The sequence below is a fragment of the Myotis davidii genome, unplaced genomic scaffold (genome assembly GCF_000327345.1).
Source record: "Myotis davidii unplaced genomic scaffold, ASM32734v1 scaffold967, whole genome shotgun sequence".
In the NCBI taxonomy this organism is placed as follows: domain Eukaryota; kingdom Metazoa; phylum Chordata; class Mammalia; order Chiroptera; family Vespertilionidae; genus Myotis; species Myotis davidii.
The window spans coordinates 944,175-963,351 of NW_006383014.1; the positions used below are offsets into that span (position 1 = coordinate 944,175).

The 19,177-nt window shown below is 40.9% G+C and overlaps 1 protein-coding gene across 1 annotated transcript in view; it reads left to right on the plus strand.

Annotated features, from left to right (window-relative positions):
* The window catches only part of PAPSS1 (3'-phosphoadenosine 5'-phosphosulfate synthase 1), a 110,036-nt gene that overhangs the window by 16,841 nt on the left and 74,018 nt on the right, over positions 1 to 19,177 (plus strand). The window contains exons 3-7 of the mRNA XM_015558086.1: positions 145 to 380; positions 4,397 to 4,535; positions 8,425 to 8,644; positions 8,688 to 8,695; positions 8,926 to 9,044. Coding sequence (XP_015413572.1) covers positions 145 to 380; positions 4,397 to 4,535; positions 8,425 to 8,644; positions 8,688 to 8,695; positions 8,926 to 9,044 — 722 coding nt within the window. The remainder of the gene's footprint in view (positions 1 to 144; positions 381 to 4,396; positions 4,536 to 8,424; positions 8,645 to 8,687; positions 8,696 to 8,925; positions 9,045 to 19,177) is intronic.

The window sequence follows — 19,177 nt, forward strand, 5'->3', positions numbered from 1 at the left end:
AATCTTATAGAGAAATATTTTTAAGATTGTTTCTGAGAGACTGCTGTGAATAATGAATGTAATTAAGCCTGGAATAAAATTCTTTATTACTAACTCATCCTTCTGATTTGATGTATGGCATCTGTATGTACTGTGTAATTTTAGGGTTATCTGGAGCAGGGAAGACCACCGTGAGCATGGCTTTGGAGGAGTACTTGGTTTGCCATGGTATTCCATGCTATACTTTGGATGGTGACAACATTCGTCAAGGCCTCAATAAAAATCTTGGCTTTAGTCCTGAAGACAGAGAAGAGAATGTGCGGCGCATTGCAGAAGTCGCTAAGCTGTTTGCAGATGCTGGCTTAGTATGCATCACAAGTTTCATATCGCCTTATACTCAGGTATGTGACTTTGGGCTAATGACATGTATTGGGAACATGGCAAATAGTTCAGCATTAACATTTGCTTTGAGGTTAAATCCAAATTAAAAAGGATTAACCTACAGCATTTTTGTGCTGCGACTTTTCTGAGTAAACTCATTGTTTATAAAACCTGCTATAAACCCTCTGCCCTCAAAGTGTAACCAAAGTCATTGACCTTAAACCAAGCTGACCTTTTAATTCAATATGCCTATAGAAAATACTCAGCGGGTATCAGACACCAGGAGAAATCTTGTTTCTTAACATGTGTCCTGTCGTGTTAGCTTCTTTGCTCAAAATCCTCAAGTCCCATCTCTCATCATATTCCTCTTACTTCAGAGACATAGCAACATTGGTTCACTTTTTTGTGTTTCTCTGAAAAAAATCTTTTTTTTTTCACTGCAAGATTTTTTGTTTCTCCCATCTGAAAGCACGCTTCTCCTTCCTGCTATCCCCCTCTTCTCAGCATCACCCAGTCCTGTTCATGCTTTGAGACTCGGTTAGATATCTCCTCCTCCTGAATACCTTCCTTTTCTCAGAACCTCAGGCTTTGTTGGGTGCCTCTCTGTGGTGTCCTTGTTATTGTACTTTAACACATTGTTAGTTATAAATACCACTTCCTTGGCTGGTGGTGATTATGTCAGCAGCAGCGGTGGCGGCGGTGGTAGTGGTAGTAGCAAAAATATTAGTGATAATAGCAGCTAATGTTCATTGAACCGTTATTTTGTACTAGTAATGTTTTTAAGTGCCTTTGTGTGAATTAACTCATTTAGTACTCCTCACCCAGTAAGGAAGGTAGAGGTGAGGATACAGAGGTGTAAATTACCAAGGCCACGCACTACACGTGGTAGAGCAGGGATTTGCAGCCACACAGTGTCCCTGGAACCCATGCTCTTGCCTGCTGTTCTTTGCTGCCTCTTGGGGGCTGGGACTACATCTTATTTATCTTTGTAATCTTGATGCCACGCCCTGCTCCTGGAACACAGTAGATATTTAATGTTTGTTAAATGATAGTATAGCCCCATAGGAAGCCCAGATATCAAAGAACAGGCAAGTTAGTTTAGTGATTAAGGGCAGGGGCTTTGGAAACAGACACAGTGGGCTGAAATGTCAGCTCTTTCTATTACGGTTATGACCCTGGCCAGTTTACTTAACCTTCCTAAGCACTGATAATGCTTGCCTCATAGGGTTGCTCTGAAGATTGCATTCAAAGCTCTCAGCACAGTGGCCTGGTGTGTACTAACTATTCAGTATATGGCATACATAATAGCACAATTCTAGTACTGTCATAAACAAATTTCGATGGTGACTTAGACCTTCAAAACCAAACAAAACAACATTTGAACTGTAAGATTTATAGATAAGTATCGGGTTGAGTGTTAACCCTGTAGATTCACGTAATGGAACCATGGCAGGAGTCCTAATATGTTCTGTGAGGAGTAGCTGCATTTCTTCCTGAAATGTTGGAATCTGTGTCAATATATCAGTTTAAATTATGTTGATAATGAAGCGTATAAGCCAGTGTTCTCAATCTGTGGGTCGCAAACCCTTTGGCGGTTGAAGGATCCTTTCACAGGGGTCGCCTAAGACCATCCTGCATATCAGATATTTACATTACGATTCATAACAGTAGCAACATTACAGTTATGAAGTAGCAACGAATATAATTTTATGGTTGGGTCACAACATGAGGAACTGTATTTAAAGGGCCATAAGGTTGAGAACCACTGGTATAATCGGACTGAGAGCTGTTTAGAGTTCCTAAATCCTTGGATGTAAACAAGTTTTATAGTTACAAAATAACAGTGATAGCCTTGCACCTTCTGGGGATCTTTGCAACTGTTGGAAAAGGAGAAAGTCAGTAGTACCTGATTTTCAGAGCTGGGTATCTGAGAGTTTATGCTGATCTGCTTTCTGGCTCCCTGGTTTCCATAGCATGGAGCAACATTTTTGTTGCTTTCATTTCTCAGAGCATTAAGAATGAGATTTGGACTGTGCTTAGGGCATATGAAAATCTTTGATACCACTGGGATAGAATAATGTAATATAGGATATGTGCATTTTTCCATGTCACCACTGAACTTGAGCGTCTTCGTTCCAAAGTAAACCAGATCGTTCCTGTTAAAGGAGTTGGTATGCTAGGTAGTCCGGGAGGAACATGCAGATGTGAACAGTCATAACATCTTGAGGCAAGTGAAGAGGTAAATGTACTGAAAACAGTGGTTCTCAACCTTCTGGCCCTTTAAATACAGTTCCTCATGTTGTGACCCAACCATAAAATTATTTTTGTTGCTACTTCATAACTGTAATGTTGCTACTGTTATGAATCGTAATGTAAATATCTGATATGCAGGATGGTCTTAGGCGACCCCTGTGAAAGGATCGTTCGACCGCCAAAGGGGTCGCGACCCACAGGTTGAGAACCGCTGATCTAAAAGCTGCTGTGGAAGATGCACAGAGGAAGTGCTGCAAGTGAGTCACAAAGGATGAATCAGAGCCTACCAATTAGACTGGTGGGCAAAGGCTGCTTCAGACAGAGGGGTTACAAAGGCATGGACATGTGAGGGCCTTTGGTCTTTGGAGGACTCTAGGTGGTTTGGTAAAATTGCTGTGCAGGGTGAATGTGAGGGGAGATGAAGCGTGAGCAATTTGCAGACCCTTCGGGTAATTACTAGTTCAGGAATGCTGGGGAATGCTGTCACTGAGTTTGCACCTTAGTGAGGACACCTCTGAAGCCTGGATGAGAATGGCCTGGAGGTAGAAGACTGGTTAGGAGGCTTTTCCAGTGAATGTGAGCAGCGGCCATGGGAATGGGCATATTGAAGGGCTGGTAAGCCAGTAGCAGCAGCAGGACTTGGTGCCTGGTTAATTATTGTTTCTTTTTTGCAGGGAGGGGCGCTAGGGAGTGAAGGATGGTGCTTTCTGAATAAAGATGGTATTATTAAGTTAGAAAATACAGGGTAGGAAGGGAGAGGTTGAGTATTCACTTCAGGTGGGTTAGATTGGAAGTGCTAATGGAGATGATCACAGGAACATTGGTTCTGGAGCTCAGGAAAGTAGAACTGAGATGCAGATTTAGGAGTCATTCCCTTCATTGGTTGAAACCTAGATAAAGTTGAGAACAGAAGAGTGTGTAGAATGAGAGGAGGGCTGCTGATGGAAACTCGGAGCACCTTCTTTGAAAGGACAGCTGGAGCAGCAAGATCACAACTTAGTAAACACTCTGCCAGACACTATGGCTATAAAGTTAGTGAAATGATTTTAATATATCGGGTAAGATCTATGACAGAGGTACATGGTGGGTACATCTGGGAAGCCAGAGAGAGCAAGGACCCTCAGTCTGGGAATACACGGGAGGCTCCTGGAGGACACCACCTTGGAGATGTGCTGTGAAGGAGCAACTTGCTTTAGCCAGAAGAATATGTGTATGGGGAGGTGTTCCTGCCGGACAGGTGTTCCTACCAGGGAGGTGGCAAGAGCATACGCCCAAACATCCAGGTAGAGATGAGGGGTTTGCATCTGGCAAGTGAATAAACTAGCCTCAGACTTCTGAATGGCCCTCGTGTGGGCTGAGGTTGAACATTAGGGAGAGGCCTGATGATACCTGTATTCAAGCTGGGCTCTCTGGCTCAGGTTCCCTCATAAAATCAAATGAAAGTTTTTATGGGGCATCTGTTACTTTTCCCTCCTGGAATTCCCCCAATATCTCTGATTTTAAGAATTGTATGCTTTTAAAAATTGTTATGAAGGATGGGTGTGTTAACCTTGTTATTTTTTGATTTTTTTAGATTTTTTTGTTTTGTTTAAATTTTAAAAAATATAAATTAAATTTTATCTACATGCCCTTGACCGGAATCCAACCCTGGACCCTTGAGTCTGCAGGCCGACGCTCTATCCACTGAGTCAAACCAACTAGGGCTACTCATCCTTGATATTCACATAGTACCTTTGATTTGTATAAGCACTTTTTATTGTTCTGTACCCATCTTTTTTCTAAGGATCGCAACAATGCGAGGCAGATTCATGAGGGTGCAAGTTTACCTTTCTTTGAAGTATTTGTCGATGCTCCTCTGCATGTTTGTGAACAGAGGGATGTCAAAGGGCTCTATAAAAAAGCACGGGCTGGAGAAATTAAAGGTAAGTCATGTTTTTTCCCCAGTTTCTCTTCGCTTAGATATTTTATCTTACCACATCTGAAACTTATATATACGGTAAGATAAAATACCTTTTCTTATCCCATATCTTTTCTAAGATATTGGGAATATTCGAATGTCTTGGAGCTTCTTGAGAAGAGAAAGTGGGTCTTATTACATGGTTGTAGCTCTCAGGCCTAGCAGAGGTACCAGGCACCGTATTCACAGTGACTATCACTGATCGGGTTGGAATCCTAATCAGAAGACAGAATTTTGGAGTGTTGGGACTTTGGGGGCTCGTGGAAACTCCTTGATATAATGAGCTGCCTGGCATTAGATGGTATATCAAAGGCTAGCTGCTGCTATTACAGCTCTTTATTCTATTGATAATGTAGGACATTTCAGAGCCAGTGGGAAAAATGCCTGAATTTTAAGCATCTTGATGAGAGCAAGAACAATGTCTTGTTCTTGTTTATAGCCTAGTGCTTGGAATGATCGCTTATTCATTCTGTGTACAATTGTTGAATTGGATTGAATTAACATATCACTGTTTCCATCAAAATATATACACCTTGCTTTTTAGGTTTTATGGCCTGCTCCAAGAGTTTCAACTGTTACGAGCATTTGGACATAGAAGGAGACATTTAGAACTTATCTGCTGTGGCCTTTGATACCAATTATGTTATTTATCTTCTAGACATCCTTGACATTAGTCCTGTTCTATTATTAACAGAAACAGAGCACATGCAGTGGTAAGAAAAAAAAAATCAAAGGTAGATTACTCAGTCAGCCTTATTTAGGAATCAGTGATTCATGCAGGTAGCTTTTGTTTACCTTCCTAACAGCGTGAGATTGCCTGGAACTTGTGCAGGAGTTCCGGGAGCTCTGTGAATAATAGATGTTGGCCTTCAGCTTCTGGCCCTGAAAAGGAAAAGGTGGAACGGGAAGGAAAATGCTTGTTATTCTGGGCTCTTCTGTATTTTTGACCTGGGAAGGCTTGCGTGGTTGGGTCAAAATCCACCTGCTGTGGGAAATCTGGGTCCTTGGGCCAGGTTGGTGTCCAGTCGTGCCTCCTGGAGACTCAGTGTCACTCGTTAAGCTGGCACTTGCTTGACTCAGAAAGCATAGGGTAATGTCTGACAACGGGAGGGAAACCAGTTTCACCCCTTTGCTTTTATATCACCCTCTCCCTGTTGACGGGCAGTTTTCACTTCCGTTTGTTGTAATAGAGTTTTGGCGAAGGGAAGCAAAATGATGTGTCCAGGATCCTGAAGTCTACATTTTTTACTTATTTTAATTGTAGTTGGTTTTGTTTTGCAAAGATGTATCGTTGAGGGAGGTAGATTTGTCTGCTGGGCTGGAGGAAGCGGCTTGTGAGCAGGGACAACACCTTGTGCATTTTCATAATGTTAGAGGTTAGCACAGTGGCCCAAAGCATAATGCCTGGCAAACACATAGATGGATGAGAAGGCAGAGTGGAAATCAGATGACAGTACCCGTTTATCAACCCTTAATTGCTTTTGGCAAGGAATATATTTGGTGTTTGGGATGCAATGATACCTTGAGTCACTTACAGTTTGCATTCTACATCTGGGAGTGTGTTTCTATTAGCTTAGTTTTCTTTGTGTTACTTGTTTAATTTCCTGTTTCTCAATTCTTTTGTGTACACATTGACAAGATGTTCCTCAGGTTAAAATATGTATGGGTGTGTACATGTGTACACGCATTTATTTTAGGTTTGCTATGGTGCCAGAGTTCCTGATTGTTCAGTTGTTTTTAAAAATTTCTTGTTAGATGACGCTTAAAAAGTTCCCTGTCAGTGTTGTTTTGGGGCCTTAATGATAGACATTCAAGGACAGATGAGATTGTATACATTTAGCAGAACTCAGGATTTTATAGGTCATTAGGCTTTTATTAAACTGTAAATGTATCGCTCTGTCAGACATTCTAATGCCTAGATTATTTTCATGATTACTGCTCATGTAGTTATTATCTACTGAAATATAAATGTTTTTCTTGCAGCGTTAGTATATTATACTCATTTATGGGATAAATTAGCTTGGAAGAGAATTCCTCAACTTGTAAAATGTTAAGCCAAGTTTTCTAACATACTGATTGTCAAGCTTTGCTGCTTGACAATTAGCATTACCTGTAGGAATTTTTAAAATTCCAGTGCCAATGCTGTCCCTAGGCTCATGAAATCAGAATCTCGTGGGAATAGGACCCAGTGATTCCAGTGTGTAGTCACATTCGAGAATCAGAGCTTAAGAACAAATAGTCGTGTTTTAACCAGAATTATACCCCCTCCCCTCCCAGCTGTTTTATTGCGACTCACCACTAAATACTGCTGGAAATGTTAGTAAAGCAGAAATTTATTCCTGGGTTTAGGACTTCATGAGATACTTAGAAATATTAAATAGGAAAAAAGTGAAATAAGAGGACACTGTAGACTTGTAGTGTATATTTTAGAACACTTTTGAGAACTGTACCCTGAATAGTAATGATGTTAAGTTGATGTTCATCCTTCTAATCCAAGGATGACCTAAGCATTTCAAGTCAAGCAGGCCTTGAATGACTTACGTGTGGGTGGTGCAGAAGTGTAAGACAGAAAGAGCGTACCTTCAGCTCAGCTAGCCCATTCCAGGAAAACATCATGTGTTCTTTATTTTCTTGGCAGTCACATGGGAAAGTCTTAAATAGTGGTTAATAACTAAATTTGACTGTGGGATACATTTTGTGATAGAACAGGATTTCCTCCTGACCTGTGTTTTGTTTAAGCGAGGAGTGGTTAATTTGTCTTGCCTGAACACTTAAGCTGGTGGCAAGGCGGAGCCTGCAGGGCGTCCGTGTGGCCTTAGGTAATTGCTGTGGACAGAGGGATCAGGTGTCCTTTTCTGCCTTGAGAGGAAAAAACTGTGCCAATTTTAGTTTTATGCCCAGGATTTAGGTGCTGTATTCTGTATTTCTTTGGAGAAATGAGGGGCTCCTATCACTTGGTGTTAATTCCTGTGTCTTCACAGGCAGTTTAGACATTTGAAAAGAAAAAAGCAGAAGTATAGTTGATCCTCATTAATCGAAGAGTCCTATTTGCAGGTTGGCTTACTCACTGAAATTTATGTGAAACCCCCACATGTGTACTTAACGGCACTTTAGCAGTCATTTGTGGACATGTGCAGAGTGGCAGACATTTTAGTCATCCGGAGCACACATTCCTAATTGAAGTTGAACAAGGTGACGTTTGGCCTTTGTTTCCCCTACCTTATTGTAAAGAAGCGTCCTTTTTGAGGCTTATTTAATACCATAGTTTTAGCATTGTTGGGGTGCTTTTTGTTGATGATTTTGCTGTTTAAAGTGGCCCCAGGCCTAATGCTGAATTGCGGTCTGGTAAGTTCAGGAAGGCTGCCATGCGCCTTACGGAGAAATGTGTGTTAGATATGCTTCATTCCTGAAGCATGAGTTAGAATGCTCTTGGTCATGAGTTCAGTGTTAATGAATGAACAATATATATTAAGTAAGGTGCTTTAGACAGAAACACACATACAACAAAGTTATATATTAATCAGTTAACAAAGGTTTTGTTGCCAGAAGCTCATAGGAGTCTAACCCCAAATTTCCTCTACGAACAATGCTTCAGTTACTCACTAATTTAGTGTTTACAGCAACTTCACTGGACACAACTACTGTGATGATGACAATAGACTGTATGTGGCTAAAGAAGAAATGAGCGTTTAATTAGAAATCTTCTCCCAAGAAAGAAGTTTCATTACTCTAACCCTGTACCTTCGAGGGGCAGCAAAAATATTAACTTCAACATAGCAGAGACTTGCACTGATGAAACAAACGTAATTTATTTTTAATTTCTGCCTTCCTTCATTATCTGGTATCTTTTATAGGTTTCACTGGGATTGATTCTGAATATGAAAAGCCAGAGGCCCCTGAGTTGGTGCTGAAGACAGACTCCTGCGATGTGAATGACTGTGTCCAGCAAGTTGTGGAGCTCCTGCAGGAGCGGGTAAGAGGAGGTCAGCGTGGGAATCACCAGAGCCTGTTTCTGTTTATTGCATACCCATGGCCTCCAAAAAAAGGTGGTGGTAATATGGAGGAATGTCTGTGGTTTTAAATTCTTTATAGTGCCAACGGTTTTCGGTGTGTGTAGGTTGCTGTGTTAGGTATTGGGAGGAGGGGCAGCACTGGTGAAGACTGAATATGGATAAAGAAGAAATGAGCGTTTAATTAGAAATCTTCTCCCAAGAAAGAAGTTTCATTACTCTAACCCTGTACCTTCGAGGGGCAGCAAAAATATTAACTTCAACATAGCAGAGACTTGCACTGATGAAACAAACGTAATTTATTTTTAATTTCTGCCTTCCTTCATTATCTGGTATCTTTTATAGGTTTCACTGGGATTGATTCTGAATATGAAAAGCCAGAGGCCCCTGAGTTGGTGCTGAAGACAGACTCCTGCGATGTGAATGACTGTGTCCAGCAAGTTGTGGAGCTCCTGCAGGAGCGGGTAAGAGGAGGTCAGCGTGGGAATCACCAGAGCCTGTTTCTGTTTATTGCATACCCATGGCCTCCAAAAAAAGGTGGTGGTAATATGGAGGAATGTCTGTGGTTTTAAATTCTTTATAGTGCCAACGGTTTTCGGTGTGTGTAGGTTGCTGTGTTAGGTATTGGGAGGAGGGGATACACTGTGTATGCACAACATATGAAATAGTCCGTCAGTGTAACCTATAGGAGGCTTGAGAGCCAGTAATCTTTTATTTTACCAGTAATTGTACCACAGAAGTACCTAACAGAGAACACTCAGCCTTGATTTATTCAGCTTTACAACTTGGCATTATTGTATTTTTTCAGTTAAGATACATAAGGTAGTACCACGGTAGCCAGCCTGCACTTTGAACCTGGGAGGCCTTGGAGGGGGCGGTTTCTGTGTTGTCACATGCATTAGCAGATCCTGGGTCAAGAGGTCCTCCACCTCTCTTCCTCCTTCCGGCAGACTGCATTTGCTGCTACCCCTCCCCCACACACAGTGCACCCTCGGAGGCTTTTCTGCCCTTCCCTGGCAGCCGAAGGCCTGTGTTTTGTGAGCCAGGGTGCAGGGAGGTGGGAGAGTTTGATGCTTGTGCACCACTGAGGAGAGCTCCCTCTCAAGTCTCCAGACCTGTTCCCGATCTTCCTTCTGAGCACCTGTTGTAGGCCTGGCTGTGAGTGAGTGCCGAACCCCTGGTGTCTGGGCTGCCAGTCACACTGGTCCTTGCTCAGCCTTTCAGAGTTTCAAAGGCATTTTAGCTGTTTCTTCCTTTCTGCCTTTATTGCAGTTCCCTCTTGCTCCCATGCTCTTCTAAAGGGAGCAGGTCACGTGTCTGGTCTTCTCTTGGTGGGACTTGTCACTCTTTGGGAGCAGTTCACGCCACTGCAATAGGACCTCTGCTCTGTGATGGCCTCAGGGAAGGTTAGGGTTTCATGGATCAGCTGGCCTTTCCTCTTGTTACGTGATGTTCTGTTGCAGAACCTCTGTTCCATTTTCAGCACATCGTGTATTATCCTACCTTTTGCTGTTGGGTTGTTTATAATTTTTAAAAATAAATTTGTATGAAAACTATAGATATTAATTCCATGTCATGTTTGTTGCAACTGTTTCCAGTATTTTTCTTTTTATTGTGATTGTATTTTTGTTTGCATTTTTTTGTGTGCATAGAACCTATCTTTTTTACTTGGATTTGACATATCAGTGTTAGAAAGTTGCACATAATTTTATTTTGTTAGATCTTTTTGATATTTAATTAATGATTCTGAAGTATTTTTATTAGTAAAACTTCAGAAACATACTCATAGATACTAATATATAATTATAAGGGGGGTCATGAGTCCCTAAACCCATTTTATAGACTACAGATAATTGCAGATAGTTCTGACACTTATAAGTGACTAGAGGCCCAGTGCACAGGATTCATGCACTGGTGGGGAGTGTGGCCTGCAGGGATTGGCCCGCTGTGGGAGCGCCTCTCGTCCCGGTCAGCCAAGCGGCACTCCGACTTTGGGAGCGCACTAACCACCAGGGGCAGCTCCTGCGTTGAGCGTCTGCCCCCTGGTGGTCAGTGCACATCATAGCGACTGGTGAACCGGTCGTTCTGGTCATTCTGCCGTTTGGTCGCTGGGCTTTTATTATATAGGATTCTTCTTCTTTTTTTTTTTTCAGAGAGGAAGGGAGAGGGATAGACAGTTAGAAACATCGATGAGGGAGAAACATCGATCAGCTGCCTCCTGCATACCCCCTACTGGGGATGTGCCCGCAACCAAGGTACATGCCCTTGACTGGAATCAAACCCAGGACTCTTCAGTCCGCAGGCTGACGCTCTATCCACTGAGCCAAACTGGTCAGGGCTAGAATTATTCTTACTGTGTGATGGTACCACAGGTCTCTCCCTCCTTTCTTTCCTGCAATTCCTAGCCTCTTTGGGCTCTATTTACAATAGCACCTTTTTTTTGGGGGGGGGTGGCGGGGGGCAATATTTTTTTGTTATTCTTAAAATAATGCTATTTTGCAAAAATTTTGTAGTTCTTTGAAAGTCTAAAAATAGCTTTTTAATTCCTGTATTTCATTCACCCAGCTTCCTCTTGTTACCATATTATGTGATCATAGAACATTTCTGAAGATTAAGAAATTAACCTTGGGTATGATACTATAAACTACAAATATGGATTTTACAAGTTTTCCACTGAAGTACTTTCCTATTCCAGGATTCAGAATCTCATATTGTATGTAGAGTTAAATTGTTTTTTGACCATGATTCTATAAAATGAAAGTACAGACTCGTGGTATCTATAATGCATAAGACTGCAAGATTTTTTTCCTTATGATTAAAAACTGAGAGTAAACTGCACTATATAGTTTTAGGCTCCTACTACTTATATTCTCTTTAACTGGTCACCCAATGTCCAGTTTTGTATGCCTTGTATTCCATCCTGTATTGTTTGCAGAATTATCTTTCTAAAGTGTAGTCTAATATCTTTTTGTTTTTACTCTAAAACATATATTGACTTTTTTCCATTGTTTATAGAATTAAGGTGATTCGTGTTCAGTATGGTACCAAGCTGCATATTTTATTGTTGTCCTTATATATTTCACCATGGTATTCCCTCCCTCCTTCCCTCCTCCATCCAACAATTCCTTCCTTTTTCCCCTCCTTCCCTCCCTCCCTCCCCCCCTCCCATGCCATTGTTTTCCTTAGTCTGTATTCTGTAGTCTTAATGCCTTGCTCCTAATTAATGGTTATTCTAACTGCCTTTACTTTTATACAGATCTTAGTCTATATTATGCCTGTTAGATGATCTGATGATTGGCATTCAAGGTTGAAAAATAGGGACAGATATGAAACTAGAAGTTACTGATTACTTATTATAATGGACATATATGCAAGGCTTTGTGTCTTAAAACTTTCTTTTAAAATTGATTTTTAGATAGAGAGAGAGAAAGGGAGGGAGGGAGAAAGGAAGAGAGAGAGAGAGAGAAAGAGAAATAGACATCGATTTGTTGTTTCACTTATTTATGCATTCATTGGTTGATTCTTGTATGTGCCCTGATGGGATCAAACCCGCAACCTTGGCATATGTGGACAGTGCTCTAACCCTATGAGCTACCCGGCCAAGACAAGGCTTTGTGTCTTTTAAAATATTTGTTTTGCCGAAGCCGGTTTGGCTCAGTGGATAGAGCGTCGGCCTGCGGACTGAAAGGTCCCAGGTTCGATTCCGGTCAAGGGCATGTACCTGGGTTGCAGGCATATCTCCAGTAGGAGATGTGCAGGAGGCAGCTGATCGATGTTTCTCTCTCATCGATGTTTCTAACTCTCTATCTCTCTCCCTTCCTCTCTGTAAAAAATCAATAAAAAACATAAAAAATAAAAAAAAAAATAAAAAAAAAATATTTGTTTTGATTCTTAGACTCTGAGGGAAAATGGCCTTTCTCCTAGTTTACTTGCATAGCAGGTTCTGAATAAAGACATTTTGTTCAACATTGCTTTGTTTAATGCTGATATGATGCTGTAAGAACTTAACTCTTATTTATACCAATTAGCCTATGGTAAAATTGGTTTCCTTACACAGTCTTTTGCTTAAAGTTGCAGAGCCTAAGGAGGATGTTAAGCAGACGATCACGAGAATTCTCGCTTCATATTACACAGTGTTTTACTAAGTATCAGACTTTAAAAAGTTATTTGCTTGTAAGAACATGTAATAAATAACTTCAAAATGCAATGGGTATTTAATTTTAAAGCGTGCCTTTAACATATATGTAAAACGTTTTGTGTACTCTTTCAATAGAAACTTACCTGGCCACTGGGTAAAGCTAGCAATAAAACTACTGGTCCGCCATGTGTTAAGTGAGGACTTACTGTAAGAAGAACAAATCACCTCTAACTGGGATTACTACGGCAGTTTCTCAAGTGGTCTTTGTGCTGGGTACTTTGTATATGTTGTTTATTTGTTCACACAGTAAGCCTGTGAACTTTTTCACAGATATTAAGTAACTTGCTCATTAGCACGTGGCATTCTGTACCTAGGATTCCAGGTATATGGATTCCTAGGACTCATTTTCATATACCATCGGCTTTTGCTTTCAAGAATGTTCTTATTCTGCCTTATGTGCAATGTAATTAAATCTACAACCAGAAAGGGGTTCTGGTTATATTCGTTTATGACAGAGACATTTTCTTTTGAAAAAAATAGTTATTTTTATATTAAAGAAATTCAGACACTTCCTTTGCAGTTGTTTTCTTTTGGTACCACCCTCTTTGCGGGGGTGGGGGGGGATTTCAATTATGTACTTTCCTACGTAAACAACCTCACTTTCCATGGAAAGCATGCATTTCTGTATTGTACGTGGCTCATACTGTTAATTTAACAGATATTTAGTGCTGTACATACTGGGCATTACTGTGTGGTTTGTGGCAGTGAATTAAAAACAGTAAAAATTCCATTCTCATGGACCTTAAGTTTTAGTTTTTAACCACCATTATTTATAGGTACAGATGAGAATGACAATATATAAATTCATTAAATTTTTTTTATAACATGATGTGGAATTTAAAAATACTATTGAATGATAATTGCTGGGAGGGAGAGATGAGGTGGAAGAGGGTATAGTGGGAGTAAATGCTGATGGGGAAAAAATAAAGAAAAAAATTTACTATTGAAGGAAGACTACACACACACACACGACTAACTTCTGTTCTGGAATGCATCCTCCATTGACTTTTCTCAACTAGTTGAATCTTAAATGAAACCTGTGAACCCTTGACATTCATCTCATAGTTTATGGTTAGTTGGTGACCAAGGAATACATTTACCTACTGCACCCCTATTGCAAGGTGACTTTCCGTACAGACTTCTCCATGGCGATCAGGCTGGCAAATGCAGCTCAGCTTCATTGTCATCACAAAAGCATTTGTTAGGTTTTCCAAAGGTGGGTTATGTGAGCTCACATAGTGGAGTTCAGATACAGTCTGGGAGGTGAAAAGGTTGAATGTGTAGAGTGAAGTGGTGTTTTAAAGCAAGGAAGAAGAACAAATCATCATAGCCTTACAGTGTGTGCTTTGAATGGGGATGTGGAGATAAGAGGTTCTGCGTTACTACCTGTTGTTGTGTGTAAGAATATAATTGCGGCCCCTAACTGATTTGGCTCAGTGGATAGAGCGTCAGCCAACCGACTGAAGGGTCCCAGGTTCGATTCCAGTCAAGGGCATGTACCTTGGTTGCGGGCACATCTCCAGTAGTGGGTGTGCAGGAGGCAGCTGATCGATGTTTCTCTCTCATCGATGTTTCTTACTCTCTATCCCTCTCCCTTCCTCTCTGTAAAAAATCAATATATATTTAAAAAAAGAGTATAATTGCAGGTGCTCAAAGCAGATGTCATCGGCAGAGATGGAAACCACCAACAGTAACTCCCATTAGTTGAATTCTTACCATACAGAAGGCACTGTACTAGGCGCTTCAACAGCACTGTTGTGTTTAATTTGTATTAAAACTGGAAAGTAGTCATAATTATCATCATTTTACCGATAAGGAAACAGATTGAGGGAGGTCAGGTTGTTTGTCCCAGGGTAGTTCAGTCGGGTAACATAGGATTTGAACACAGTCGGATGGATTCTGCAGCCCACATCCTTGTCTTTCTACTACACTGCCTTCCCTAATATCTAGATGCTTTTGGTTTCTAGTTTATTTCTAAAATATGCATCTATTCTTTAACTTTCTTTCACGTCCCTTGGCCAATTTTTCTCTAAGTGTTGTTGGGATTAAGAAATTGAGAAGAATGGACATTTCTTGACTTAATATTTTTCGAGTACTTTAAAAATACTTCTGAGCAGATCAAAGAACACTGGGCTGGAAAAAATGTTTATTATGTAAAGAACTAAACTGCCATGCCTGTCCTTGGTTAGCGTGGAATGTTTGTTCTGTGTAGTGTGAAATAAGAAAAGTGTGTGTAGGTCATTTGATTTACCTTGGGAAGCTGCCGGATGAATCATAATTTACTTAGGTCCTAACCCACATCTAAGTGGTAAATGAGTTGACTTGGCTTTTATGCCATCCGTAACAAAAACTCCATTTCTAAAACAGTCACCTAATTATATTTTATCTCATCTTCAGATTCAGTTTGTTAGACTTTGAGAATTATTTTCTTTTTTAAAAAAATATATTTATTGATTTCAGAGAGGAAGGAGGAGGGAGAGAGAGAGAGAAACATCAATAATGAGAGAGAATCATTGATCGGCTGCCTCGTGCACACTCCTTACTGGGATTAAGCCTGTAACCCAGGCACATGCCCTTGGCCAGAACTGAACCCGGGACCCTTCAGTCTGCAGGCTGAACTCTATCCACTGAGCCAAACTAGCTAGGGCGAGGATTATTTCTTATACCAACCAGTTCTCTGTTTCTCTGACACAACTGGATGTCCAATAATTCAATTCAGTCCTGACACTAACTATCCAGAGTTAGCTCAGACCCCACCGGTTGAGGGCTTTCTCTCAAGACTGCCTCTACTTCAGATGCCAGCTGCAAATAGGGTGCCCTGCTGACTGCACATTCAAGGGTTCCCATAATGCCCACCCCGGCTCCAATAATTCCACTCATAGAACTTGGGAAAGCACTTTCATTACTATTACCAGGTTGTTATAAAGGATACAACTCAGGAACTGCCAAATAGAAGACTTGCATGGGGCAAGGTATGGGGTGGGGAGAGACATGGAGCTTCCATGCTACCCTCAGTGTGCTCACCAACCCAGATCTCTGCACCCCTCCTTTAGGGGTTTTTATGGGGGTTTTATCACGCAGGGTCAGTTGAGTAAATCTTTGTCCACTGGTGTTTAAACTCAGTCTCCAGTCCCCCATCCACAGCAGTCTAGGGGTGGAGCTGAAAATCCCAACCCTCTAATGACTTGTTCTATATGGACTGAGCTCCACAGCCTGGAGCTGCACTTTTCAACCTTTTTCATCTTACTGCTCACATAAACTAACTAGAGGCCCAGCGCATGAAATTTGGGCACTCGGGGTGGGGGAGGGGGGGTTGTCCTTCAGCCTGGCCTGCACCCTCTCATATTCCAGGAGCAGGAGCCCTCGGGGGATGTCTGACTGACGGCAGGGAGCAGGCCTAAGCTGTTAGTCAGACATCCTTAGCGCTGCTGCGGAGATGGGAGAGGCTCCCACCACTGTCTCTGCGCTCGCCAGCCATGAATCAGCTTCTGACTGAGCGGTGCTCCCCCTGTGGGAGTGCATTGACCACCAGGGGGCAGCTCCTGCATTGAGTGTCTGCCCTCTGGTGGTCAGTGTGCATCATAGTGACCAGTCGTTCCGCCATTCAGTCAATTGCGTATTAGGGTTTTATTATATAGGATTACTGAAATGCTGTGGCACACCAAAAATACATTTTTTGCTGATCTGACAAAAAAATAGTATAATTTTGATTCATTCACACTGGATGGCTACTGTTGTTTTGGCTATTGTCATTTTTATACTTTGACATTCTGAGGGAAAAGAGGTCAGTGCCCCTGACTGCAGACTAAAGGGTCCCAGGTTCGATTCCGGTCAAGGGCATGTTCCTTGGTTCCGGGCATATCCTCAGTAGGAGGTGTGCAAGAGGCAGCTGATCAGTGTTTCTCTCTCATCGATGTTTCTAACTCTCTATCCCTCTCCCTTCCTGTCTGTAAAAAATCAATTAGAGTTACCTCATTGTTGAATCTTCACTCAGGAAATTCCAAGGGTTTTAAGAGCTCTAGGTCAGAGAGTGGGGACAGAGACCAAGCACACATTTCCCATTGTACCACAACTTTTTGTAAGAGTAAAGAGAGTAGTGTGTTTTGGAACTTCTAGAGAATGCAGGTATTTGAGAAGTGCTGTCTCCATGGTAACAAATGGACGTTTCTCTGTTTGGTGTATTACTTTGGCGAGAATCTTCTGAAATGAATTCTATCAAGAATTGTTTTGTTAATCTTTGCTATAAGTGGCATTGGTATCACTGATCAAGAAAAATGTGTTTTGAGTGTGCGGCACGATGGGTATGTTAGAGGACTTTAGTTAGTATAATACCCTCTGTCATCTGTGTTCTCTTACTTGCCTTTCATTCTGGCCTGTGTAATATAATGAATGGGATAGGTTAATGTGGTCATTTATATAAAGACTGAATTTCTCAGTATTTTGTCAGAGCATGTTTATTTCTTATTGTGCTTCAGGTGGCATATATTTAATCAAAAATGTAAAAGACACTGAAAAATATTGAGGGTTTTGGATAAAAATTTTTCCCCTAACCCTTGAATGGTCACTAGATGGCCTGCTGGTATTGCATTTTAACTTGGTGTGTTCTGACATAAGGAAGTAGGCTTCTTGCTGCTGGTTTTAATCTAAAGAGATATTTTAAATAATGTTTTTAAATCTACCAGGAACTCTAGATTTACTACTGCTATAAATTATTTAAAGGTATGTCTCTTTATGGAATGGTGGCTTAGTGCTCTTAAGTAGATTTTATACTGTACATAAAAACCAGACTTTGCAGCTCAATTTTAAAGTGTTGCCAGAATGTTGTTTGGTGTTCATGCTTTGGAGGCATGTACTTTAGATAATAGACATTTAATATTTACATAAAAATACGAGTGTGCCCTAATGTTCAAATCTGTTGAGCAGACTTGGCTCAAGAAAAAAGTACAGAAAATTTATTTAAAGGAGAAGGTAAGAGCTACTACGCATTTTCAGTTAGTGAATTTTTTTTTCCTGTCTTCCAGTTTCCAAGTAAAAAGAAACAGTTGTCTCTTTGAACAAAAATATGGATATAGCCGAAACCGGTTTGGCTCAGTGGATAGAGCGTAGGCCTGCGGACTGAGGGGTCCCGGGTTCGATTCCGGTCAAGGGCATGTACCTGGGTTGCGGGCACATCCCCAGTAGGAGATGTGCAGGAGGTAGCTGATCGATGTTTCTCTCTCATCGATGTTTCTAACTCTCTATCTCTCTCCCTTCCTCTCTGTAAAAAATCAATAAAATATATTTTTAAAAAATATGGATATAGTGCATGTTAGATCTTAGAGTACACGTAATCAGTCAAGCAAAAAATCTTTTGAGTACTCATGTTACATTTTAAAATAAATATTTAAACACTCATAGCCTCTAAACCTACCTCATTGATAGCATATGAATGGTGTCCTGACCCCCTAATTAGGGGGACTCCTAGGGACACCCCTCATCTTCCTTTACCCTGAAATGCTGCAGAGCTCTGAAGATTAGATGAGGGATTTAGGTGTGCAGACACTTGCTCCTCCTGGCCTGACTTAATGATGTTTTAGTGTTAAACAGTAAATTCCCTGAAATCAAGGGTCTTGGATGTACCATTTGAAGGACACATTGTTTTCGAATGGCTGACTATGTCTCTGGAAATCCTGATGAATCCCAAATAAAATGGGAAGCTTGTGTGGCAGGGACATCCTTCTGTTGTCCAGACCCCTTATCTACTTGGAGGTGGTTTTGCTCCTATTAGAAGTTTAGCCCTAGTTTTGGAGGCTAAAAAGGTTTATTGTCACTAGAATGTGCAAGGAACTGGCTGTCTGCATTTGAAAATTCTTTTTTGCATTCCTGATAGTTCTCTGTACACCTAGTCTACATAGACCTTGCTTCCTGTAAGCAAATGTTCCATGTTCGTCTCCATTCGTGCTGTTATGTTGATGTTAACTGCAAAAGATATTCACTTTATGAATCTTTTCCGAGGAGGGGAACAGTAGCAACCTTTTGAACTTGCACTTTGGCATTGGTTAGGCATCAGAAGAATTTTGTGTCTAAGTTGTGAGGCTAAAATTCATTTAAAAATATTGCTGGGTGTGAATTTTGAAAAGGAGAATTTTGTGAAATGCTTGTAATGAAAATATTATTTTGACTCAAAAATAGGAAAACATTTTCTATTTCTTGAAAACAAAGTGATTATAGCATCTATGTTTATACATATAAAGCAGGACATTACTAACTGTGTTTTCATGCGCAAACTATGGCTTTATTCATGCACAAAACATTAACAAATTAATTTGGTTGGACTAATAGTATAAATGCTACCCTTTCATGTTCAAAGTAATTCTCTTGGAGACAGTTAGATTTGCTCACATTTTATTTATACCTTTT